Below are 25,966 nucleotides of genomic sequence, written 5' to 3'. Positions count from 1 at the left end.
CCCCCCCCCCCCCCCCACGTTGTCTTCTACACTATTCTTCATTCTGGAGTACATGTTTTGGTGCTTTCCTCATGAGCTACATACTGTCTTATGTAAGCAAACACCTCAGTCCTGCCCAGGGAAGCCCATAGTCAAAGTGTGGGTAAACCAAACTAGAAAATATTTATAGACCATGCAGTGAGATAAATAGTGTAGTATAGGCTGAGGGAGCACTTGGCACGGCCCCCTAATCCTGAGTTGGATATGTGAAAGCCTTCCCCTGGACTGCAGGTTTCCACATTAAAGGTTGAACGTGGGAGGGAGAAAGTTGAATGTGATTTAGTCAGAAGGTATCAGGCCAAGTTTGGGAACCCTTAAAGTGCATGGTTTTTGAGGACCTTAGAGAAATCCTGTAGCTTAGTTTGTGGGGCAGAAAGTTGAAGGGATTCCAAGAGGCAGATCTTGAGGGACCTCTAAGCCCTGTCCAGGGGTTTGGACTTTTTCCTAAGGAAGGTGGAGGGGGTTTTCAGAGGAAGGGTTTGATGTGGCATAAGAAACAACCACGTAGCAAAAAATCTGTTAATTTGTCGGGGACAGAAGTGTTGTACTGCCATAGTGGCCGTGAAAATGGAGAGAATTGGGGTGAGGAGGGGTTCCAGGAAGATGTCTGAGTTTCTAGCTTGGTTGACTCGGAGATACACCTAAAGTGAGATGTAAGAGAAAACAAGTTTGAGGGACCTTAGAAGTTGAGCTGAATTTATGCTAAAGGTGCCTGTGGGACCTCCAAGTGCAACTCTCTGATAGCGTTTTGAGTCTGGAGCCCAAAACTCTGGGCATACTTGGGTATTAGCACCCAGAAGACACCTAGACCCTAACTGGATTCTGGAGTTGTTAGCATAGAGATAATAATTGAAGACATTGAGAATCCATGAAATTGCTCTAAGAGAGAGGCTATAGAGAACTGAACACTTAAAGATGCCAACTGTTTTTCTATTTTATTGAGAAATAATTGGCATACACGATTGTGTCTGTTTAAGGCATACGGCATGATGGTGTGATTTTTATAAATTGTGAAACGGTTGCCGCAGAAGGTGCAGCTAACACCCCTCTTCTCATATAGATACAATAAAAAGAAATGAAAGAGAAAAAGGAAAAAAAATGTTTTTCTGGTGATGAAAACTCTGAGGACTTACTCTCTTAGCAACTTTCCTGTATGTCGTACAGCAGTGTTAGCAATAGTCGTCATGGTGTACCTTACATCCCTAGTATTTATTGAACTTATAATTGGAAGTTTGTATCTTTTGGCCACCTTCCTTGAATTCCTCTCCGCTGCATTGTCTGCCTTTGTAACCACAAGTCTTATCTCTTTTTCTATGAGTTTGGAGTGGTCTTTTGTTTCGATTCCACATATAAGTGAGATTATATAGTATTTTTCTTAGCATAATGCCTCCAAGGTCCATGCGTGTTGTTGCAAATGGATTTCCTCATTGCTTATGGCAGAATAATTTGCCATTGTATGTATATTACACAACTTTTTCATCCATTAATGGACACTTACATCACGTCCATGTCTTAGCTATTTAAATAATGTTGTTAGGAACATGAGGGTGCAGATATGTTTTCAGGTTGGTTTTTTTTTTTTTAATGCTTTTGGGTATATTCCCAGAAGTGGAATTTTTGCATCATATGGTAGTTCTGTTATTAATTTTTTAAGGATCCTCCATACTGCTTTCCAGATTCCAGAGTGGTTGCACCAATTTACGTTCCCACCAACGGTGCGCAAAGATTCCCTTTTCTCCACCTCTTGCCAGCATTTGTTAACTCTTTTTCATGATGGCAATTCTTAACAGGTGTGAAGTAATATCTCATTATTGTAGTTTTAATTTGCATTTCCCTGAGTGGTGAGGTTGAGCATCTTTTCACGTACCTGTTGGCCTTTTGTATATTTTCCTTGGAAAAATGTCTATTTAGCTCTTTTGCCCATTTTTATTTTTTTAAATTATTTATTTTTATTATTTTTTATTTTTTAATTTACATCCAAGTTAGTTAACATATAGTGCAATAATGATTTCAGGAGTAGAATCCAGTGATTCATCCCCTACACATAACACCCAGTGCTCATCCCAACAAGTGTCTTCCTTAATGCCCCTTGCCCATTTAGCCATCCCCCCACCCACAGCCCCTCCAGCAACCCTCTGTTCTCTATATTTAAGAGTCTCTTATGTTTTGTCTCCCTCCCTGTTTTTATATTCTTTTTGCTTCCCTTCCCCTATGTTCATCTGTTTTGTATCTTAAATTCCACATATGAGTGTAGTCATAATGATATTTGTCTTTCTCTAACTTTGCTTAGCATAATACCCTCTAGTTCCATTCACATTGCTGCAAATGGCAAGATTTCATTCTGATTGTCAAATAATACTCCATTGTGTATATACACCATATCTTCTTTATCCATTTATCTGTTGGTGGGCATTTGGACTCTTTCCATACTTTGGCTATTGTCGATAGTGCTGCTATAAACATTGGGGTGCATGTGTCTCTTCGAAACAGCACACCTATATCCCTTGGATAAATACCTAGTAGTGCAATTTCTGGGTCGTAGGGTAGTTCTATTTTTAATTTTTTGAGGAACTTCCATACTGTTTTCCAGAGTGGCTACACCAGTTTGCATTCCCACCAGCAGCGCAAAAGTGTTCCTCTTTCTCCGCATCCTTGCCAACATCTGTTGTTGCCTGAGTTGTTAATTTTAGCCATTCTGACTGGTGTGAGATGGTATCTCATTGTGGTTTTGATTTGTATTTCCCTGATGATGAGTGATGTTGAGCATTTTTTCATGTGTCTGTTAACCATCTGGGTGTCTTCTCTTGAAAAGTGTCTATTCTCATGTCTTTTGCCCATTTCTTCATTGGATTATTTGTTTTTTGGGTTTGAGAAGTTCTTTGTAGATTTTGGATACTAACCCTTTATCTGATATGTCATTTGTAAATGTCTTCTCCCATTCTATTGGTTGCCTTTTAGTTTTGCTGATTGTTTCCTTTGCTGTGCAGAAGGTTTTTATCTTGATGAAGTCCCAATAGTTCATTTTTGCTTTTGTTTTGTTTCCTTTGCCCATTTTTAAATTGGATTATTTGTGGTTTTTTGGTTGAGTTGTACGAGTTCGTTATGTATTTTGGACATCAGATGTACGGTTTGCAAATATTGTTTTCCATCCTGTAGGTTTTCTTTTCACTTTACTGATGATTTATTCAGCTGTGCAGAAGCTTGTTAGTTGGACATAGTTCCACTTGTTTATTTTGTTGCTTGTGCTTTAGCAGTCATCAAAAAAATTACCAACACCCATGTCAAGGAGCTTTATTCCTGTGTTTTCTTATAGGAGTTTCATGCTTCTCATATCTAAGTCTTTAATTCATTTTGAGTTAATTTTTGTGAGTGTAAGATATGGATCCAATTTGATTCTTTTACATGTGAATATCCAATTATCTCAGCACTATTTATTGAAAAGATTGTCTTGTCCATTGAATATTCTTGAATCCATGGTTAGATATTAGTTGGCTGTATATGTGGGGATTTATTTCAGGGCTCTCAATTCTGTTTCATTGGTCTGATTGTTTTCATGCCAGTTTTGATGGCTATAGCTTTATGGTGTAGCTTGAAATCAGGAACTGTAATGTCTCTTGCTTTGTTCTTTCTTAGGATTTTTTCTGGCTTTTGGGGGTCTTTAGTGGTTCTGTGTAAATTTTAGGAGTGTTTTTTCTACTTCTATTTAAAAAAATACCATTGGAACCTTAATAGGGGTGGCATTGAATCTATAGATGACTTTTGGTAGTATTGACATTTTGACAATATTAATTCTTCTAATACGTGAACATGAGATACCTTTCCATGTATTTTGTCTCTGAATTCTTTTATCAGTACGTTGTGGTTTTCAGAGATCTTTCACCTCCTTAGTCACATTCATTCCTAAATGTTTTTGTTTATTTATTTTTGGTGCTATTACATGTGGGATCAATTTCTTTGTTTCTTTTTCAGAAAACTTGTTGTTACTGTAACAAAATGCTACTCATTCTCATATTTAATTTTGTATCTTGCAGCTTCACTGAATTCTTTGATTAGATCCAACATTTTTTTGGTTGAGTCTTTAGGATCTCCTTTATGTCAAGTCATGTCATCTGCAAATAGAGATAGTTTTACTTCTTCCTTTCTAATTCTGATACTTTAATTTAATTTTCTTGCTTGATTGCTCTACCTAGGACTTCCAATATTGGAGAATACTGGGGCACAGAGAAAGATGAAGAGTAGAACTAGGAGGGCAAAGCACGCGACATGCTGTTGGAAGATATCCCTTCTGCGTCCATCTTTTATAGGGGAGGGAGGTCCTCTTGAAATCACAGTTCACCAGCTATGTTCCTTTTGTCTTCCAGGCCTTGTCAGTGCCTTAGCCATCCTCCTCAGCCTCCCCTGACTTTGGCATCACCCTTGAACTTTCTGTAGAGTCTAACTAGACTCATTTTATTTGTTTGTTCGTTCATTTGTTTGTTTAGACATAATGATTGCTGTCTTAGTTGGGACAGAAACCAGAATCATGGAAGGATAGCCTTTGTTTAGAAGTCTCAACTTCTGCCTTTAGAATCACAGCATCTTCATTAATGGAGCAATGTAGGTTCAGTGACCTGTGGAGCTATGATCAGATTTGAACTTACTGTTGCATTTGGCCAAAGCCCAGTTTTGAGTTTTTCAGTCAATTGACAAACTATAGTAGCTTTTCATATATAGAAATCATTTTTTCATTATAACAATGACCATGAAAGTAATTATTTTTCTGTGTTCTGAATTTAAATGTATAGGTTATCTAAAGAAAATCCTAAAGAGATAGTGGCACCTTTTTTGTTGTTGTTTTTATTTTCTGCATACAAAAAAGGATTAAATTACTAGCAGCTTGGTTTTTGATAATTTTGAAATTGGGTGATGGCAGAATGTTTTCTAATGAATAGACTGTGCACTTAAAATTTCTACCTATTTTTTACTTAGGAATATTAAAAAAGGTTTTTTAATGTTTATTTTTGAGAGAGAGAGAGCGAGAGAGACAGAGCATGAGCAGGGGACAGGCAGAGAGAGAAGGAGACACAGAATCCATAGCAGGCTCCAGGCTCTGAGCTGTCAGCATTGCCCAACAACATGGGGCTCAATCCCACGAATGGCGAGATCATGACTTGAGCTGAAGTCAGATGCTTGACCGACTGAGCCACCGCCCCTTACTTAGGAATATTTTTTAAGAAAATACTTTTTAGGGGCGCCTGGGTGGCTCAGTCAGCCAGGCATCCGACTTCTGCTCAGGTCATGATCTCACAGTTCCTGAGTTCGAGCCCCACATCAGGCTCTATGCTGACACTTCAGAACCTGGGGTCTGCTTCAGATTCTGTGTCTCCCTTTCTCTCTAACCCTCCCCTGCTTGCACTCTCTCTCCCAATAACAAACAAAAAAAATTTTTTTAAATACTTTTTAGCATTTTAAAATGCCATTCTGCTTAGTTTTCACTCTAGGAATTTTCAGAATCAAAGTTCTAATATCTTTACATTTAGATAAAGTTGATATTAATGAAATGCTATGCATATTAATGCTTGGGATCAGAAGGCTGATGTCTGTAGCTGAAATCATTATATTTTCTTCTTCTTTTTTTTTTTTTTTTTTTTTTTAAGGTAGGCTTCATGCTCAGCTTGGAGCACAACATGGGGCTTGAACTCATGACCCTGAGATCAAGACCTGAGCTTAGATCAAGAGTTGGATGCTTAACTGACTGAGCCACCTAGGTGCCCCTGAAATTATGATATTTTTAATTGAATTGTTAATTTTGAGAAATTGTAGATTCACATGCAAGTGTAAGAAATAATACAGAGAGAGACTGTGTACCCTTTGCCTAGTTTTCCAATGGTAGCATCTTTCACAACTATCGTACAGTATCAGAAGCTAGATATTGACATTAGTACAATCACTGATCTTGTTCAGATTTCCTGTTTTACCTCTGTTCATTTATCTGTATGTATATTTAGTCCTATGCAGTTTTATCACATACAGCAGGTTAGTGTTGCTCTCACCACTTCCATGGTCACAAGGATCCCTTGTGTTGGCCTGTATAATCCTACTGCTAAGCGGGAGGGGCCCTCCCTAACCACTGGCAACCACTAATCTCTTCTCCATCTCTCTAATTTTGTCATTTCAAGAGTAGAGCCATACAATATGCAACCTTCTGAGATTGGCTTTTTTCTCTTGGCTTAATTACGTAAGAGCTATCCAAATTATTGTATTTATCAATAGTTCTTTCCTTATTGCTGTGTAGCGTTCCAGTATGGTATGGATGTACCACAGGACAACCATTCATCTATTGAAGAACATCTGGGTTATCTCCAGTTTTTGGCTATTATAAATGAACCTGCTGTGAACTTTCATGTACAGGTTTTTGTGTGAATGTAAGTCTTCATTTTGTTGGAATAAATGACCAGGTGTATAATTATTAGGTCATATAGTAGTTGCATGTTTAGTTTCTTATTTTGTTTTAAAGATCTTTTATTTTAGAGCAGGTTTAGGTTCACAGCAAAACTGATCAGAAAGTACAGAGATTTCCTGTATATATACCTCCTGCCCCTCACACATGCATAGCCCTTCCCTGCATTATCAACACCCCCCCATCAGAGTGGTACATTTGTTACAATTGATGAACCTACTTCCCAAGTCCATAGTTCACACTAGGGTTCACTCTTGGTAGCGTACATCCTCTGTGTTTGGGCAAAGATATAATGATACGTATCTACCATGATAGGATCAAACAGAGTATTTTCACTGCCCTAATAGGGATGCTTCCCTGTTCATCCCTTCCCTCCACCCCAACCCCTGGCAACCACTGATTTTTTTACTGTCTCCATAGCTTTACTTTTTCCAGAATGTCTTATAGTTGGAATCATACAATATATAGCCTTTCACATTGATTTTTTTTTACTTAATACTATGCATTGAAAGTTCCTTTGTGTCTTTTCATGGCTCAATAGCTCTTCCTTTTTAGGACTGAATAAGATTCCATTGTCTGAATGTACCGCAGTTTCTTTATTCATTCACCCACTGAAGGGTATCTTAATTGCTTCCAAGTTTTGGAAATTTTGAACAAAGCTGCTGTGGACACTTGTGTGCAGGTGTTTGTGTTGACATAAGTTTTCAGCTCCTTCAAGTAAATACCAAGGAGCACAACTGGTGGAACATATGGTTAAGAGTATGTTAGCTTTTTAAAGAGACTCTACTAGACTGTTTTCCAGAGTGACTGTACCATTTCATAATCTCACCAGCACCATAAGAGTGGTCTGGTTCGCCATATCCTCTCCAGAATTTGGTGTCACTAATTTTTATTTCAGTTATAATGATACTGGTATTTAATGTGATTTTAATTTATATTTCCCCAGTGGCTGATGTGGTTGAACATCTTTTTAAGCACTTATTTGCCATCTGTATATCCTCTTCAGGGAAAGGTTTGTTCATGTCTCTTGCCCATTTTCTAATTATTATTATCTTTTAAAATACTAAGTTTTGACAATTCTTTATAGATTTTTAGATATTAGCGCCATGTTGGATATGTGAGTAGCCAATATTTTCTCTCCATCAGTAGCTTGTCTTTTCATACTCTTAATAGGGTCTTTCACAGGGCAAAAGTTTTTAATTTTGTTGAGGTCTGGTTTATCAATTTTGTTTTTATAGACTGTACTTTTGGAGCCAAGTTTAAGAACTTTATGCCTAACCTTGAATCCGAAATATTTTTCTCCTATTTTTTTTCTTTTTTCCTAAAGTCTTAAGTCTTAAGCCCATGATCCATTTTGAGTTAGTTTTTGTGAAGAGTTGAAACTATTTTAAGTGAAGTAAAATCAAGGTCTTAATCACTCATATTTATACCGCCTTTAACCGTTGATAGGCTGATGTTGATATATGATGTGTGGATACTTTGGCTTTTCATCTTGGGTTTGATGTATCTTCTGAAAGTAATTTAATATAAAAATTCAATCAAATGGATGTCCTGATTAGTGTTTTAACCTTTGGTTGCTGAGTGTCTTTTGAAAAAAGTAATCTTGGTTTGCGTTGGGAAGTTGTTTGGTAATTGACCTTGAGTTTAGATTTTGTGCAGCATATGAAAATCATTCTAAGAATAGGTATTCTGCTTTACAGTATTATGGGAGAAAATCTAGAAAGTGTTGAAGATTAGTCTGTGTGAATTTTCACTCACAAAGTTTTCGATTTGGAAGCTTATTAGAGCTCCTCTGTTCATCCATTGTCCTGAGGCTTGGAGCATCAGACAAAATTTGAGGAGGACCCCAGGCTTTCAAATCAGACTTTGTCAGTTCAAATCCTGACTCTGCCACTTAACTCTTTAACTTTATCTCTCTTTGCCTTAATTTACTTATTTGTAAAATGGGTATGATAATTATCCACCTCATAAATCTGTTGTGAAACTATCACTCACTTAGATCAGTGTCTGGTACATAGTAGGCACTCAGTAAACTTTAACAATTATTATTCCCAAAGCATCGACTTTATGTGAAGATGAGTGGGAATATATTGTTTTTATATTAAGACAAACACAGTTTATTAGGAATAGAATACACAATTCAAATCATTTATAGCACTTCAACAGTAAAAGAGAGACTGGAGGCAAATTTTATGCTTATACTAGGTATTCCCTTAGGCAGTCTGGTGGTGGAGTTCATTCTCCTCTGCCAAGAGGCCTTTTCTGAAAAAAGCTCTTTGAAAGACACTACCCATTTACTGTCCCAAACAGACCTTTCCTAATATTTGTTTCCTTCTCAAGCTAGACATATTTCTCACGTATATCTAGCATGGCTTGCTCAAAAGCTTGTCTGAGGGGTACGCCTTCCTCCAGCCCAGGCTGGTAATGAGCTTGAGATGTACCAACCTTGGAATGACACTTCAGGGGGAAAACGTGTGGTTGGTCAAATCCCCTAGTTCGTTTTTGCAGGATTTGTCCTTTCATGTAATACTATAATTCCTTTCACAAAAAAAGCTATCATTCTCCACAGGCTGCTCACAGACGTTTGTTTCAGTGCAGGTTTCTTTGGCCAGCACCAGTACTTGAAAAGACATTGTCATGAGGAAAGATTGATGCTTAGTCACAGAAGAACCAGCCTAGCATCTGTCCTCTTCATTCATTTGGTGCGTGTGAAGGGAAGGAAAAATTCTTCCTCCATCCTTCAAGCTTCAAGGCCTTCCAGCAAGACTAAGAATTAAATTTACATGAGATGGATTAACAGAAAAAAAGTTTTATGATGTGTGCACAGAGGCCCAATAATGACCAGGACGCCTAAAGAAATGACCAAGATAAGCAGTTTTTATAGTTTTTAGACAAAGAGACAATAAATCTGTGAAGAAGTAACAGGACAGAGAAAACTTAACTTCGGGAGCTTTTATTAGTAAGGAATTCTAAAGAGAATTTGGGCTGGGGTAATAAATTAGTAAAAAGTCACAAGGGTTGTTATACAGCCTTCTTGGCTCTAAATTCCCTATCTCTAGAGGTAAGGGCATCTCTACCTCCTGATACAGGGAGGACACCTCTCATGGGAGATTTATTTCCTGCTTTGGCAGGGACAGTGGAGGAGGGTCTGAGCGTTCTTGACAGGCCATCTCTTAAGTAACTTTTATTTGAAATAATCAATGTGCCAAAGTGGCACCTTTCGGGTCAGCCTCTCCTTGGCCCTGCTACACCTGCCTGGCATGTGTGGGCCCCCGTTGATGCTTTTGTTTTTTCCTCTGTCTATAAAGAGTCATTTTGAAAATGTCTCTCCTTGATTGAAAGTTTATAACTTTTAGATCTGATTTCTCGCGACCATGCTTACCAGAGAACCTGGGTCCCACTATGACAGAAAATAGCCCATATCCCCCCCGAAATGCTCACTTGCTCATTTGTTTGTTTATTTATTCATTTACTGGTATCCACTTCAGTTTTGAGTGCTGAAATGGCCCTTTTCCTAGGTCAAAAATGGTTGATTAGCAGCAATCTTATTCTCATTCATGGTAAAAATTCAAGAACTTATAAGATATATAGAAATATTATTGGAAGTGTTTTTACTGTTGTAGCATTGAAATAAAAATAATTTCTTTTGTGGCTAAAAATTATAATACACTCACACATGTGCTATTAGTTAAAACCTAAAATAGTCTATTGTCATAGGATATTTGACATACAAAAGTGTCAGTAGTTTATGTCAACTTAAGTAAAAGATGTTATTGGTTTTATTGGGAAGAAATGTTACTATCATAACTAAAATATAAAGTAAAATAAGTACAATGGAAATGGACTTTGAAGTAGAATATGAAAACTAGTGTCTGATTTGTGGCAGACGGAACTCACCAGACAATTAAGAAGATAAGTTTATTCAGGCTATTGCAAAAGGGAGAATGTTCATTAATAGAATACCTCTCAAAGAAGAAGGAGAGAATGTGAGTTTTTATGAAACCAGGGAGTCAATGAGGAAGCATGGAGGGCAGTCCTATCTGGGAATGTGGTGAGCACTTTCTTGTAACATTAACCATTTTTGCTTTCTGGGAGCACAGTGTTCAGGGTAACAGAGAACACTGAACTTTGTCAGATAGAACAAAGTTACCGATAATTACTTACATTTCCAAATGATGTGGGATGTATGCCACAGTTTGAAAAGAGGATTCAGAGAAACTTAACCAAAGTTTCACTCATAACTTTACATTAAAATTTACAGGTTTCTTAATACTTACAGGACAAAAACAAGGCAGTTCATCTTGGCAGAGGAGAGGGTAGGAATCAGGAGTTGAAATGCCCTAGAAGCTAAGCCAGGGAAAGAAACCTGTAGTGAGGGAGGTTTAAAGACCAGGCAGGGGCAAGTCAGTGGGCCATACTGTAGAAGTGAGACCAACCCAAAGTAAGTGACAGGACTCCTAGTAGGTTTCCTCCAGGGATGACTGAGGTTAAAGATGGGCAGGGCATTTATAAATGGGCCAGAGTAGATGAGGCAAGGCCGTGGAGTTTATTAAAGGGTAGATTGTCAGACAACAAAATCATCACCAGTACACAATGAACTTTATCGGCAATTGCATTTAACTCGTTAACTAATGAAAGAACTAGGCAAATGTCACAACTGGCCTAAAGAGGAAAAGTTAAAGAGCCACATGAGTTTATATGGAGTAAGAAATGTGGAAATAAATTTACAAATAGAAAACATAATTGGCTTTTCCCACCGACGGGAGGGTTGCCCCTCCCCAGACAATTATTTACATGATTTGGGGGTTCCCCCTCCCCACCCCACCCCCCGTTTTAGTTGGGTTTTTTTTTTACATTCTTTTTTTTCCCCGTTATTCTCAAGTTAGTTAAATACAGTGTAGTCTTGTATTTGCATGTTGTAAGACAACAATTATTTGCATTGCTATCAGTAATCTACAATTTACAAAGGTGTGAAATAGCTCAAAGGCTATGAAAGGACTGAGTCCCAGAGGATCAGATAATTTCCTGAGGTTCAGCATTCCATTGGATTTTCAGTAATCTCTAGTTTCTGCCAAGATCCTAAATTTTTCCTCATCATCTTGCTCTTTAGTACTACATTAATACTCCTATTACTCGTAATATTTTCTGTTCTATTCATCTATCAGTGATTGTCCATATTCCCTGCTTTATAAGCCATGCCTGACCCCTTCTCCCCACTCTTGCTGGTCTCCATTGTGTCAGAGTCAGGGACACCCGAATGTCTAAAGTTGTATCCAGCTACAAGTACAGTGTGCTCCCGTTTGGATTACTTTTGCTTATTAACATTCTTGTTTTTTCCTTGGGATGGCATTTTTAAATTTTTTATTAAATGTTGAAAGCGGTGACTAAGGATCTTTATATTATCACTAAATTCAAGTTGGGAATTAATCATCATAACCACAATAGTTTGACCACATAACTATCTAACTAGGTTTTCATCTGTACATTGAAGGTAAAGTGTTTTTTTCTTAGTTTATTTATTTATTTTTGAGAGAGAGAGAGAGAGAGAATATCCCAAGCAGGCTCCACACTGTCAGCACAGAGCCCGATATGGGGCCTGATCCCACGAAACATGGGATCATGATCAGAGTGAGCCAAGATCATGAGTTGGACACATAACCAACTAAGCCACCCAGGCGCCCCTGAGATGAAGGTTAATGAATTGGAATTGAGCCCCATGGGTCTCAGCCTGAGTGGGTTTGCCCCCAAGGGAGGTGCTATAGGCATCTAGTGGGTAGAGGCCAAGAATGCTGCTATGCCGCCTACAAGGCACAGGCCAGCTTCCCCATAACAAAATTATCCAGTCCCGAGTGTCAGTGCCAAGGCTGAGAAGCCCTTGTGGCCCACTGAAAAATGTTAGAGGGAAGGTGAAGTTTCTGCTCCGATAAAATTAAAAACAATTTTATGGCCTTAAATCTTACAGAAAGCATGCATTTCGTTTTTATGGTCTTAAAATAATGTTCTTATTACCAGTTTTCCATTTTAGAAATTAAGCAGTCGTCCTTACCTTTGAGAGACTAATGATTAAGTGGAAACAGATGCCTTTCCCTTGTACTACGATGTATATAACACTTGTAATTTAAAAATTATTTTTCCTATTTTAGGTTTCACCGAAGAACCCTCTTAGAGATTCATCGCATTTCTAAGATTAATATTTACAGTTTGGAGTCGTCAGCTTTCTCATGAGATGTATTTTGGCAGCCAAAATGAAAGCTTTTTTTGAAGTGTTAGAACAATTCTACAAGAAGGTACTTCTGGGAGCCACACTTGAAAATGAGAGCCAGGAATACATCTTTTATCTCAACCCAGCAGTTTTAGCTCAGGATTGCTCTACAGCCGCTTCTCCAGAATGCTCGAACCGCCATGGTGTCCAAGGCAGGCACCAGCCACCCAGCACCACGTTGGGTACCATTTCCGTAGTGTCTGCGTGTTTGAAGAGACACTCTCCGACGTGCAGCGCCCGAGAAATCATGCTCCTTCAGTTAACAGTAATCAAAGTGATGATAACCAGAATATTGTCTGTTGAAACTGACTTCCACGCAAAGGAAAAATACAGAGATATAATTACAATTCTTTTAAAATCCTCTGACATCGATTCAACCTTAGTAAGCCAGTTGTTTTTTGTGGATTTTTTTTTTTTCTTTAGATGCAGATTTTTAGGACAAAAGTTTTGACAACATTTGGCAATAGTGGATAAACTTATTTGTTTTCCCATAGACCTGTATGTTCCAAAACTCGGATAAATTGTTATGTCACATGGCTGCCAAGTGCCTTGCACTACTTCTGTATTTCCAAATGAGAGAAGAGGTAAGATAAGTAATCAAATTATGTTACTTCTTTTATAGTTTCTTTAAAATTGTTCTTTGGCCCTCGATTTTCCCCTTCAGATGTTTGTACCAATAAAATGTTTGCTCACCTAAGAACACATACATCCACAAAAGTGTAAGAATGGAGTAATATAATAGTGACTTGTATCAAAGATTAGAGTCTTAAATATGTTGTAAATCATTATACATCAGATTCTTCACCTCAAGGATGGGTTTCAAGTCAGTCCATAACTTTCTTCAGCTTCTCAGAGGAGCAGGTAGGCCTGCTTCCTTGTCTCTAAAGAAAGATTTAGGAACCCCTGCTGAAGACCAAGACCATTTTTACAGGTTTAACATAAATAAATTCTAAGAATGGTCCTCAGCATAATATTAAAAAAAAAAAAAATACAAACAAACAGCATCAGATTTTTCTCTTATCTCAGAATTCGTTAATAAATGTAAGCACCTACTGATTTATTTTAGCTATAATTCCTTGCTGTTTTCTCAACATTTTTGTCCTAAATACAAAAAGGTGGTATTTGTAGTAGAAAATCTGGAAAATGGGAGAAAGTGTAAAGAACAAAATAAAAACCACACGTTAACCACACATTATCCTACCACCTAGAAGTAATCACTGCTAATATTTTCATGTTCACTGTTGAGATTTTATTTCTATGGCATATTGAATTTTTTAGTTGAAGAATATTAGGATATTTGTGTCCTTGTTTTCCAAATACTCTGCTTTTTTTTTCCCCCCAAAGGAATAAGAAATGTTATATGGAGTTGTATATAATAGGTAATTTGTAATTATAAAGAAAATTTTATGTTATAACTTTACTTTTTGTTTTTTGTCGTAGATAGCATTAAGTAATTCCTGGATTGCTTTTTGCCAGACAAATCTTTCTGAATACCCTGAAAATGAGAAAGCAGTGTACTGCCTCTGGACCCTTACTTTTATAATAAAGGAAATCTTTAAAGACACATGTTCACAAAAAACAGGTACAAATTATGGTCCCCCATAAATGCCATTCTTTTGCTCCCAAGGGGCGTGATGTTTATAATGAAGATTAAAATTTATTTTACAGCATCTGATCTGTCCTCATGTATGAAAAACTAAAGACTCTCCCTCCAAATTTTTTGACTGAAGATACCTTTTTATTTTTTTTTTTTTTAATTTTTTTTTTTCAACGTTTATTTTATTTTTGGGACAGAAAGAGACAGAGCATGAACGGGGGAGGGGCAGAGAGAGAGGGAGACACAGAATCAGAAACAGGCTCCAGGCTCTGAGCCATCAGCCCAGAGCCCGACGCGGGGCTCAAACTCACAGACCACGAGATCGTGACCTGGCTGAAGTCGGACGCCTAACCGACTGTGCCACCCAGGCGCCCCTGAAGATACCTTTTTAAAATAAAACATAAGACAAAAATTAAACCTCTTTATTATTATGTATCCCTTTCATAGTCTGATGCTATTGATATTTGTAAAAAGGATATAATTAACCATGATTATTAGCTTTTATTCTTTTGTTTGTTCATTTGTTTCAAGTTTTTATTTAAATCCTAGTTAATTAAGAAATAGTGTAATATTGGCTTCAGGAGTAGAATTCAGGATTCATCACTTACATACAACACCCAGTGCTCATCCCAGCAAGTGCCCAGCTGAATCCCCAGTACCCATTTATCCCATCCCCCTGGCCACCTCTCTCCCAGTAACCCTCAGTTTGTTCTCTGTAGTTAAGAGTCTGTTTTTTGGTTTGCCTTTTCTTTTCTTTTTTCCCCTGTGTTCATCTGTTCTGCTTCTTAAATTCCACATACAAGTACAATCCTGTGTATTTGTCTTTCTCTAACCGACTTATTTCGCTTAGCATAATTCACTCTAGCTCCATCCACGTCATTGCAAATGGCAAGATTTCTTTTTGATGGCTGGGTAGTATTCCATTGTGTATAAAAACCTCCTCTTATTAGCCGTTATCCTATGTATCTTCACTTGTTCACATGAGTGAAATAATCCAAATCCATTTTTCATCATGTAAAGTGATAGTATTTACAAAAATTGAATTGTAAATTGTGTTTTAAGAAGGCTTTGTTTTTCTTGTTGTTGATATTACTGTTTTTATCATTGCAGAAATTTTAAAGCAGTTCCTGACTCTTTTTGACACTGCTTTTGAAGTTTTTTACAATTCCTTATTTTCTCAGCATTTTGAAAGCTGCCAAGACACCTCTAAAATAATAAACAGCTTGATATGTTCCCTGGAATTGCTTGAACTTCTTATAGCTTCCAGAGTCCATCTGAAGCTACATTTCACTTGCCAGAGGATTTTATTTTTGAAACCCTCTTGTGTGCTAGGTGTTATTACCTGGCCCGTTCAGGCTTTTGTCAAAAGGAGGTTCATCATATTCATCAAAAAGTGCCTTCTCTGGAAAGTGGGTGAAGATCTGTGTCGGGGATCTGGCCCTGCCCTGATGCCACCAGATCAGCATTTAGGTGTAGACATGTTGGCTTTAGCTGATGCTGTTTTGCAAGCTGTGGATTTGGGCTTATTGAGGACATTGTCTGTCCACGGAAAACCTCCCTTCTTCGGTGGAGATGAAGTTCAACCTGCACATGAGCGTGTCCCTGGTCCAGATCATGTAATCCTCAGAGCAGCAAGCCTACTTATCATTAAATCCTTAGAAATCAAGTTTCAAAACTGTGCTTCAGCAAATGAAATGAAAGGTAATTCTCTGAATTCCTTTTGTGTGCAAAGTGACGAGTAATTGTTTAGTGATATAAAATAATTCATAATTATCAAATCTTAGGACTATAACTTCACTAATCTACATGTTATCATAGTTATAATTTATTAAGTTTTCTTTTAAAAAAAGAATTAGAATTCCCTTAAGAAACATGTCAACTTTGGGACACCTGGGTGGCTCAGTCAGTTAAGCATCTAATCTCCACTCAGGTCATGATCTAACAATTCATGAGTTCGAGCCCCCCATTGACAGTGCAGAGCCTGTTTGGGATTGTGTCTCTCTTCCTCTTTCTCTCTGCCTCTCTCTCTCTTTTAAATAGCTTTAAAAAAAAAAGAAACAAGTCAACTTTTTGTGGGCTAAACTGAATTCATATAGTATAATTAATGACAAAAGTTAAAAAGGTGTTATTGAGTCGCCTCAAGGCAGGTGCTATAAGTCTGTTCAGTTAAGATATTTGTACTATTCATATTCTGCTTCATAAAATTGGGGTAACTACTAATGTAGATAATGGATAACTAGGAAATGAATTGAAACTAACGTGAGAAGTTACACTGATTAAGAAATTGTTGCATATAGGGGCACCTGGGTGACTCACTCGGTTAAGCATCTGACTTCGGCTCAGGTCATGATCTCATGGTTTGTGAGTTCGAGCCCCATGTCAGGCTCTGTGCTGACAGCTCAGAGCCTGGAGCCTGCTTTGGATTGTGTGTCTCCCTCTCTCTCTGCCCCTCCCCCACTTATGCGCGCGCTCTCTCTCTCATAAATAAACAAAAAAAAAAAAAAAAAAGAAATTGTTACATATAATATTCAGGATCTTAACTCCAAAGACTTCTGTTTAAAGTAGAATATTTAATTTAGGTGTTGCGGAAGACATGTCCTCCATTTCATGTGATAAAAAGGAATAGTAGATGTCTCTAAACAAGCAACATATAGTTTCACTGAACGGTTTGAATTGTAAGCCCCTGCGTTGCTTTGAATGGAGACCATTTACGGTGTAATTACTACATCCTAGATACCATCCTCACCCTGCGCAGTTATAATTTACAACACTAGGTGGCATATGTTCTACAAGTCAGAGTTTTAAATTGCGGTTACAACTCCCCAAAACTTTTTTGGTTTTTGTGCTTGATAGTAGTCTTTCTTTTAGCACTTTAAATATTTAAACAAAATTTTTTCCTGTTATTTTGAAGGCAAAATGATTTTTTCTTGGTTGCATTGTCGCTTCTAGTAACAGACAGCTGCAGCTTCCAGCGAAGTGATTTCTTTTGTCTGCTACTCCTTCATTTGTATGTTTCTAGCAAGAATTCATGTAACTCTTGCTTCTCAGAGAGCATCCATTATTTGGCACTTGCGGCAAGTAGATGATCTGGTTGTACATTTTAATTGTATCTTCTTGAATGAGTCACTTCTTTTTCTCATGTTCAGTTTCCTAATTTGCAAAAGAGAGCTCATCCCTCACAGGATTTTTGAAAAGTGTGAATTATGATGATAATGCATGTTGGAATACTTGAAATGCTATAGCTTTCTATGTAGCAAGATATAAATGCATTCCTGAGCTGTTGCCTGCTCTTTGAAATTTGCATTTTTTGAAGTTGGTTTACAGAATTTCATGGCTCAGTTACTGACCTTCTTAAAGCCTCACCTTCAGCCCTCCCTTCAGCCACACAATGCATGTGAGTGGATCTCCAGGGTCTTCATAGAACAAGACGATGACATGGTGGAAGCTGCCAGAGCATCATTGGGCATCTACCTAACGTTGATCAGGCCAGTAGATTTTAAAGTAATTGTAGTAACTACATGCCAGGAAAGCAGAAAACATTTTTAATAATGTGCTGGACATACTGTTTACTTTCCATCATTAAGGGGGGAAAAAAAATCTGTAACAATCTTGTGGTTTCCTTATAAGTTCCAATTCCTTTCTTTAACCCTGCCCTACATGAAAATGAGATTACATTTGAGTTCTCATTATGAAAACTTGGCTGGGTAGGCAGATCTAAGGCAGTAGAACCAGACCAGGGGGCTGGAAAACTCGGGTTCTGGTTACGCTTCATCAGTTTCACCTGTGCGATCAGGAGTACGTTAGTACCATTGTCCGAACCTTAATTTAATCGATGTTCAAAAATGCTTTTCACCCCCAAGACTAACTTTCCCATAATGAGCTTCTAGGACTTTCACCTTTTTAAAGATGAGTACAAACGTGTAAGTAACCAAAGCAGCAGCTCGAAATTTTCATTTTAGTATACAGTTGCACTGAGGCTGATACCAACCTGATGCAAATATGTGAAATTGGTCATGAAGTTTTGTTAGTGATGACATGGTTTCCGCTGATCCTGTTTCTGCTTTAGTAAAGCAGCTGCACATGGGGTCATATCATCCCGTGGCAAATAGCTGTAATCGGCTACGGAGTTAATAACTGATGACCTTTTACACTATTTCTGCTCTGCTTTATTAAAGTCCTAAAGTATTTGCCTTATTTCCATTTCTTTCTTGGCTTCAGAGAAAGGGATTTCTTACTAATGACCAACGGCACAGTGTCACGCTGCCAGTTTCTGACTTGTATTATGGCCCTGCTGGCAGTGGCTGCCTTCAGACTGTAAGTGTTTGGGGCCAATTTTCAAAAGGTTCTAATCAAGAACACAAAATTCCTGCATGTGATTTGAGTTAGGCTCCAAAACGGTGAGACACAAATTCAATCTGAAAACACACATGCCTATTAAAATAGATCTTGGTTGTGCTCAAAGCTGACTTCTTACTCCTCAGGAAGGAGGAAGCCTCTGAATTAAATTTCTAACTTTCTTAATTTCACTATGTCCAGAGAGGCATGTGCTCATGCCCTACGTATTTTTCCTAATGTAGTTGTATCTGTTAAGATTGTTTGGCTGTAAAAGGACCAACACAAACTGGTCTAAGCAAAAAAAAAAAAAAAAAAAAAAAGGAATTTATTAGCTCAAAATTAGAAATTCCAGGGGGTCATGTTGGCATCAGACGTCACCGTATACACAGGGATACAGTCACGTCATTGATCATCGCTCTTCTTCTCTGCACTTATTCTCAGGCAGGGCTGCTGGCAGTGCCCAGCTGACACCAGCCTTACAGTTCCAATCGTTAATAGCTCTAGCAAAAGTCCCAGCGGGGGGATCTGATTAGCCTGCTTGGGTCACAGATTCATCTAAGGAAGCAGTCGTTGTAGCCAGGAGCGTGAGGCACTCTGACTGGCGGTCTGGGTCACGTACCCATCCTTATTGAGGAGACCCTGGAAGGAAAGGAAGGAGATCAGTCTCCAGCCCCCACCTTACTCCATGCAATTAGTTACCTGTAGGCGTGAGGAACTCTGATGTCAAGACAGGAAGACAGAGGACTTTTTTTGGCAGACAATAACTAGTACTGCCAAGGTCCCTGAATTTTACTTATTTTATTGACTTGGGTTATTATATAGAGTTTGTAGAGGAAGAGATTGTTTTGATGTTTTTTTCTTTGAAGATAATGCATATATTAGAAAATAATCCGATAGGTGAATTTGTGGTATGTGAATTATATCTGTTAAAACTGTTATTTTTGTAAAAAGTCATTAATCTGAGGTCTCTGTTGCCTTTATTTTCAGAGAATGTAAAGCTGCTGAAAGCTTGACCCAAGAAAAAGAAATGTGCAACCATCTCACACATGAATATGGCTATAATCCACACTGCGTCTTCTTATTCTTACTAAAAAATATAGGATTTGATGCTTCAGTTCTTCTTGACTTTTTGATTTCATCAGAAACCTGTTTCCTTGAATATTTTGTTAAATATTTAAAGTTACTACAAAAAGACTGGACTGACTTTTTCACGATCTGCAAGTATTTTGATGTAACCAAATCTAAAGACAACATAAATATCTGTGCTTGTAGCCCCTCACTTGTCCAAGACACGAGCAGCAACCAAACAGAACTGAGACCTTCGGCTGCTCTTGGTAATCACAGAAATGCCCGTGCTTCCGGCTCCTGGGTTTCTGATGCCTCTTCCAAACCTCTGAACCAGCTTGTGATGCCCAAGGAGACCCCCGCCACGCTCCTGGCTGATAGCCCGTCTCCCCCACGAGCTTCTCAAAGTCTGGTAGATTATGACAGCTCTGATGATTCTGAGGTAGAAGGCACAGACCAGCGTTCAGCAAACAGTAAACAAGTATCTTTACACCAAGAAGCAGTGAAGAAATTTCAGGACACAGTTGGAACAAGTGGGGATGAAAAAGAAGTGAGCCTCGAGCCTCAGTCAAGGCCTCTAGTTCCCAAACAATCTAATATTCTCTTCTCCGTTGATTGGGATACAGTCCCGAATAACGTCTCTGAAGTGGGACTGTCTTCCAAAACACTGAAGTGCTTTGAGGAGCTACAAAGTGCTGTTTACCGCTTGCAGAAGAAAAATCTTTTCCCGTATAATCCCACAGCACTTTTAAAGTTGTTAAAACGTATCAGGGCAATATATAATGAGAGTATGAACGCCTTATAAAACGGTAGCACTTTATTTCCAGGAGCTGTTTTTCCCTAATGTAAATTGTGCCTTAATGAGATAATAGTAAAAAAAACAACGAACAAAAAACCAAAACACCCTCATAAGCATTCTCTAAATCAAGTCTATCTTTTTGTCCTTTCGAAGTAACCTAGTGACTGACAAATATACATCAAATGCCAAGTCACCTGATAAATCACTTGAAATTTACAGGGTTCAAATTTGGGTTGGTCATTTTGTTAGGTTGCTAGGGCTGCTGTAACAAATTACCACAAAACTTGGTGGTCCAAACAACAAAAATCTATTCTTTCATAGTTCTGGAGACTAGAAGTCCATACTCGAGGAGTCAACAGGGCCATGCTTTCTCTCAAGGCTCTAGGGAAGAACGTTCCCTGCCCCTTCCTATCTTATGGCGATTGCTGGCACTCCATGGTATTCTTCAGCCTGGAGCTGTGTCCCTCCAGTCTCTTCCTCTGTTGTCACATGAGGTTTTCCCTGTATGTGTCTATCCAGTTTCCATCTTACAAGGACACCAATCATTGGATTAGGGTCTGCTGTTGTGTAGTATGGGCTCATCTTACTATATCAGCAAAGACCCTATTTCCAGATAAGGTCACAGTCACAGGTTCTGGGTAGATGTGAGTTTTGGAAATGACACTATTTAATCCAGTGTTATTTGTTATTTCCCTCTGAGGTATTTACATGTAATATGATACATAAGAACTTAAAATCTCAGTGACTATCTCTGTATATGTAGGTGTATGGTCTGTTCTGTGAAAAGGAGTCTATTCTTTAAAACACATTTTTCAATCACTAGATAATACTTCTATTTAAAATCGTTGTAAGGTGCCCCTGGTGCCTCAGTCGGCTAAGCATCCAACTTGATTTCAGCTCAGATCATGATCTCACAATCATGAGATGGAGCCCTGTATCAGGCTTAGTACTCATTCAAGTGGAAGTGGAAAGATCAGTGGAACTAAAAAGAGGACTGCTAACTGAGACAGCAATGAGATGCTAATGTTAACCAAATAGAAGTGCACAGGTCAAGGGGTGCCTGGGTGGCTCAGTTGGTTTCACCCCAGGTCATGATCTCATGGTTTGTGGGTTTCAGCCCCACTTCTGGCCCCACGCTGTCCGTGTGGAGCCTGCTTGGATTCTCCCTCTCCGCCTCTCCCCTGCTTACACTCTCTTTCTCTCTCAAAATAAATAAATTAAAAAAAAAAAAAAAAAAGAAATGCAGAAGTCAGCAAGTTTGGTAACAGTTGGTATACATTGGGGCAGTTTCTACATTCAAAGATGTACGATGCACATTGTAAAAAAAGCAGAAATACCTGGTTAAATAACATGTATACTCTATAGAAGACTTTATACTTGTGGAAACAATGGGTTATATCCATGTTTACAGAGATGAAGTATCTGCAGGAAAAAACAAGTGAATATATAGGGCTCCCATCTGTTTAAGAAAAGAAGGGGAGAGGAGTAATGCACCTATACTTTTATATATGCTTTTGTGTGTACGAAACATTTATATAAGAAAGTCCTAACTGATTGCCTTGGGAAACCAATCCGAAGGAGATTTGGCTTCTCGTTGTCTATCTTTTTTTACTCTTTTATTTGTTTGTTTTTAACTGGGTGCATAGTTTTATTTTTGTTGTTTTAGTGAAAGTAACCTTTTATTTAAGAAAAGCAAAAAACAAACTGGATTCTTTATGCTCCTAAAGGTACATACATGTTGAATGCCTTAAAAGACATGCTTATACTGCTGTGGTTTTGACCTACCAGTGTTTCTCTATAAAGTTAATAAGGAACCATCAGCCCCTTGTTAGACCTAAAATGAGGGAAGAGGCCATCTTCTACGTATACTGAGTGTTGGTATTTCAGTCTCTGACCTTTGGGTGTAAGTCAATTTGTCAGACACTCATGAAGTCCTATTAGTGGTCAAGGTGACTGATGTTGGCTATCCTTGGCCATTCAGAGTATCCAAGAGCCCTTCTGAGTTAGCCCATAAACGAAGACCAAACTAGTGATGCTTGGCGTGATGAGTTCCCAGCCTGTAGCTCCACCTCTTTAAGTGAACACATAATGTGTCTCCAAGTAAGCACAAAGTATCATGAGTCTAATTTATTTTTTTAACTAGAAATATTAACAGATATAGCAAGTTCCACATATAAGTGTATGGCTTGATAGATTTTCATAAACAGCATACCTGTGGAACCAGTAACGACATCAAAAAACTACTGGCACCCCAGAAGTCCTGCTGGGATCCCCTCCTGGTCACTGTCCACTTGTAACCATCCCAAATTGCAACAACATAGACTAATTTTGCCTGGTTTTGTTTTTTATAAAGGGAATCATTAAGTATGTGTTCTTTTATGGCTGGCATCTTGAAAATTATTTGGAAATGTGTTCAAATTTGGTTTTTAAATAATTGCCAATGAAGCGCCTTTCAGCTATTATTAGTAACAAAATACCTTTAACCCCTCAAAATTGTCTTGGCATTCCCAGCATGCTAGGATGGTGAAATTGACAAACTGGTTGAAACAAAATACAGACTCAAACAGGTTATGCAGGGCCTTGTGCAATTGGCCCCAACCTGCTTCTCCAGCCTCACCTGTCGGGTCTCCCCCCACCCACTGTCTTAGCAGCACAACCTTTTGTCGTACATAATTGTTCATCAAGCCCCGTCTTAAATGTCGGGTCTGTGAAGCCTTCCCCTACTGTTCTCAACCATTAGATCTTAACATGCTTCGTATTCTCTTCACTGTGCTCTTTCCTGTATTGTAGGGTTTGTCCCATTATATTTTAATCCTTAGTCAGTCTTCATTTGCCAAGCTCCTTTTACGTAGTCGTTTGTGGATAGCATCATGTCTGTGCCATTATATGTCCCACAAATGCTGACTAAATGGGATAGAGCCCTCTCCAAGGACTTGATAATCTCCTGGAAGAGACAGGTGTGAAGAGGCTTTCCTTTAACACTCACATGGCACTTCCTATGCCAGCCACTGTTTTAAGGGCTCTAATAATACTCGCCATTATGTTGGAGGGCAGGTACTATTATAATCCTTGTGTTGCTGATGAGATAAGTAACTTGGCCAAGATCACCCAACTGGTAAAGTGGCAGAGCCCAGAGAATGGATCGAGGCAGTTTGGTTCCAATGTCCTCATACTGTTCTCCACGATCTCATGCTAGAAAGGGATATTGGGGTCAGATCATCCACGACCTTTGGGGCTATGCTAAAGAGTTTTAATTGTTTTATAGGCAATGGAGAGCTATTGAGGTTTTTGAGTAAATGACTGGTTTGTGTTTGAAAAAAAAAAAAAGTGACTTCCATAGCAATATAGTAGCTAGGCAGACAAGCAGCAAGATTAGAAAGAGGCCTGCAGGAGTCCCACTGGAGTCAAGGGCAGTGGAAATGGCAATGAGGCAGCAAGTCCTGGCTGAATGCCTGCATCCAGCTCTCTCTCTCCAGAGACCCACTACAACAAGAGTAAAGAGGCAATGAGACACAAGGACTGACTGAGCAAACCTTAGAAAACCAAATTCTTGGCTGCAATGGAGAAAGTTGAGCATCCTGATTACCAGGTGAATCTCCCCGAAGACAGGAGTATCGAGCATTGCACTGTGTGCCAGGGGATGGTTGATTGAAAGCCTATTTGAGAATTGCCTCTAGACCCTCTGTCCAATTTCGTGTAGCTAAACCATTGTGCTCTCTCTCAGGTATGTAAGAGGCTTATTTCCCAGAGAGAGTGAAACGGGGACTTTGGTCTAGGGAACACCAGGCACAGCTGAGGATAGGCATATCACACTGAAAATGGAATTAAGTAGACACACTGAATGTTGAGAACCTCTGTTGTCCCCAGCCTTCTCCCCCACAAGACCAGATACCACTTTACTGAGGAATCTGACCAACCCCCCAAAAAAGACCTAAAGCTATATGGGAAGGTTCCCCAAAGAAGTTTCTCACCAAGTCACCCTACTCTGAAGCCCACAGTCACAAACCTCACCCAAATGCATAGACCTTCTGATGGGCATTTAAATGTTCAACTCTTAAGTATGAGTGAACAGCCAAGGATCATCAGGCATTTGGGGAAAGTCTCTAACATGGAAGAGAGGCCAAAATGAACTAGACAGATTAAGCTGTTAGGAAGTTAATCTATGAATATCCTCAGAGATAAATGGTTATAGAGGATATTACACTTAAATTTTTTTTCATATAAATGAATAATATGATAGAAATGAGGGGTGCCTGAGTGGCCCAGTTGGTTAAGCATCCGACTCTTGATTTCAGCCCAGGTCATAGCACAGTTCATGGGTTCAAGCCCTGCATCAGGCTCTGCTGACAACATGGGCCTGCTTGGGATTCTCTCCCTCTCTCTGCCACTCCCCATTTGTGCTCTCTCTCTCTCTCAGAATAAATAAAATTTAAAAAAAAATTTTTTAATATGATAGCAGAAATAAAAAACTCAACAAAAATGTAGTCAAATTAATTTGAGGAAATCTAGAAAGTATAGCAACATGACAAAGAAAATAGAAAACAGGAGAGAGAAACCATAAGAAAACTTGAGGACCAGTCCACAAGTTTCAACAACAGGATAATGGAAGTTCCAGAAAGAGAAGGAAAAAAGGGAGACAGTACTAAAATTCAAGAAAATTTTCCAGAACTAAAAGACTTGCATCATGAAACAATATTTGCATATATAACTGAAAAGAAAAAAAAATTAAATTTTTAAAAGGGAAGACAGGACCAACCAGAGACAAGTGCCCCAGAGAGACAAGTGCCATTTTTTCACTTGTGTGGCTGAAGATGCTGCTGTTCATGGAAATAAGGAAGTAGAAAGCCTTGTGAGGAGGGAGACAGATTCAGTTTCCCCTGAGTGACTTCAGACACTGTCCCCCACACATGTTGGTGTCCAGCAGACAGACAGAAGTCCCATGTTGAAAGTTAGAATGGTGCTCGGCAAACATGGAGGGCAATTGCACACAGGTCTGATGAAAATCATGGGGCAAAGTGTGATTGCCCTGAAACTCAAGTGAGGCTGGAGAAAAGGCCTGGTGGAAGAAGAAAAGTGACAGGTCAAGGACAGGAGAGCAAGAAATACCCTGAAGAAACTCTGAGGTGTTAGGCAGGGCTTTGAGAAAGAAAATGCATATGGCTCTGAGTATCTCTGAGAAGAAGCTAATGGGCACTTTAACCATTAGGAGGCTGTTGGTGAAGTAGGAAAGAGGGATTTGTTTGGACCAAGTATGCACAGGAGAAGATGGAGAAACCTCAGGGACAGTAGTTTTCAACACATTTGTACCATCTCAGTAGTTGGAATTTTTGGTGGCATCTTTGAAGTGGTAGAAACGCTGAAAAGCAAACTATCTGAGTTAACAACAATTTGAACACTATCCCCAGGGGCAATGTTCTTGCCACCAAGCAT

The 25,966-nt window shown here is 38.7% G+C and overlaps 1 protein-coding gene across 12 annotated transcripts in view; it reads left to right on the top strand.

Annotated features, from left to right (window-relative positions):
• Positions 1–20,752, top strand: part of LINS1 (lines homolog 1) — a 22,146-nt gene extending 1,394 nt beyond the window's left edge. For 5 of the 12 annotated variants that reach the window (XM_040493801.1, XM_040493799.1, XM_040493800.1 and 2 more), the window contains 6 exons: positions 12,622–13,122; positions 13,235–13,324; positions 14,181–14,322; positions 15,448–16,038; positions 17,651–17,822; positions 19,660–20,752. In XM_040493801.1, coding sequence (XP_040349735.1) covers positions 12,700–13,122; positions 13,235–13,324; positions 14,181–14,322; positions 15,448–16,038; positions 17,651–17,822; positions 19,660–20,542 — 2,301 coding nt within the window. In that variant the 5' untranslated portion in view covers positions 12,622–12,699 and the 3' untranslated portion in view covers positions 20,543–20,752. Of the gene's footprint in view, positions 1–9,071; positions 9,181–10,364; positions 10,530–12,621; positions 13,123–13,143; positions 13,325–14,180; positions 14,323–15,447; positions 16,039–17,650; positions 17,823–19,659 lie in introns of those variants that run through there. The other 7 variants (XM_040493794.1, XM_040493797.1, XM_040493793.1 and 4 more) reach the window with 6 other exon arrangements.
• The last annotated feature ends 5,214 nt before the right edge of the window (positions 20,753–25,966 follow it).

Source organism: Herpailurus yagouaroundi, unplaced genomic scaffold (genome assembly GCF_014898765.1).
Source record: "Herpailurus yagouaroundi ecotype Mexico unplaced genomic scaffold, PumYag 185, whole genome shotgun sequence".
In the NCBI taxonomy this organism is placed as follows: domain Eukaryota; kingdom Metazoa; phylum Chordata; class Mammalia; order Carnivora; family Felidae; genus Herpailurus; species Herpailurus yagouaroundi.
The sequence above is the reverse complement of the archived record's forward strand: the minus strand, read 5'-3'. Positions and strand labels throughout refer to the sequence as shown.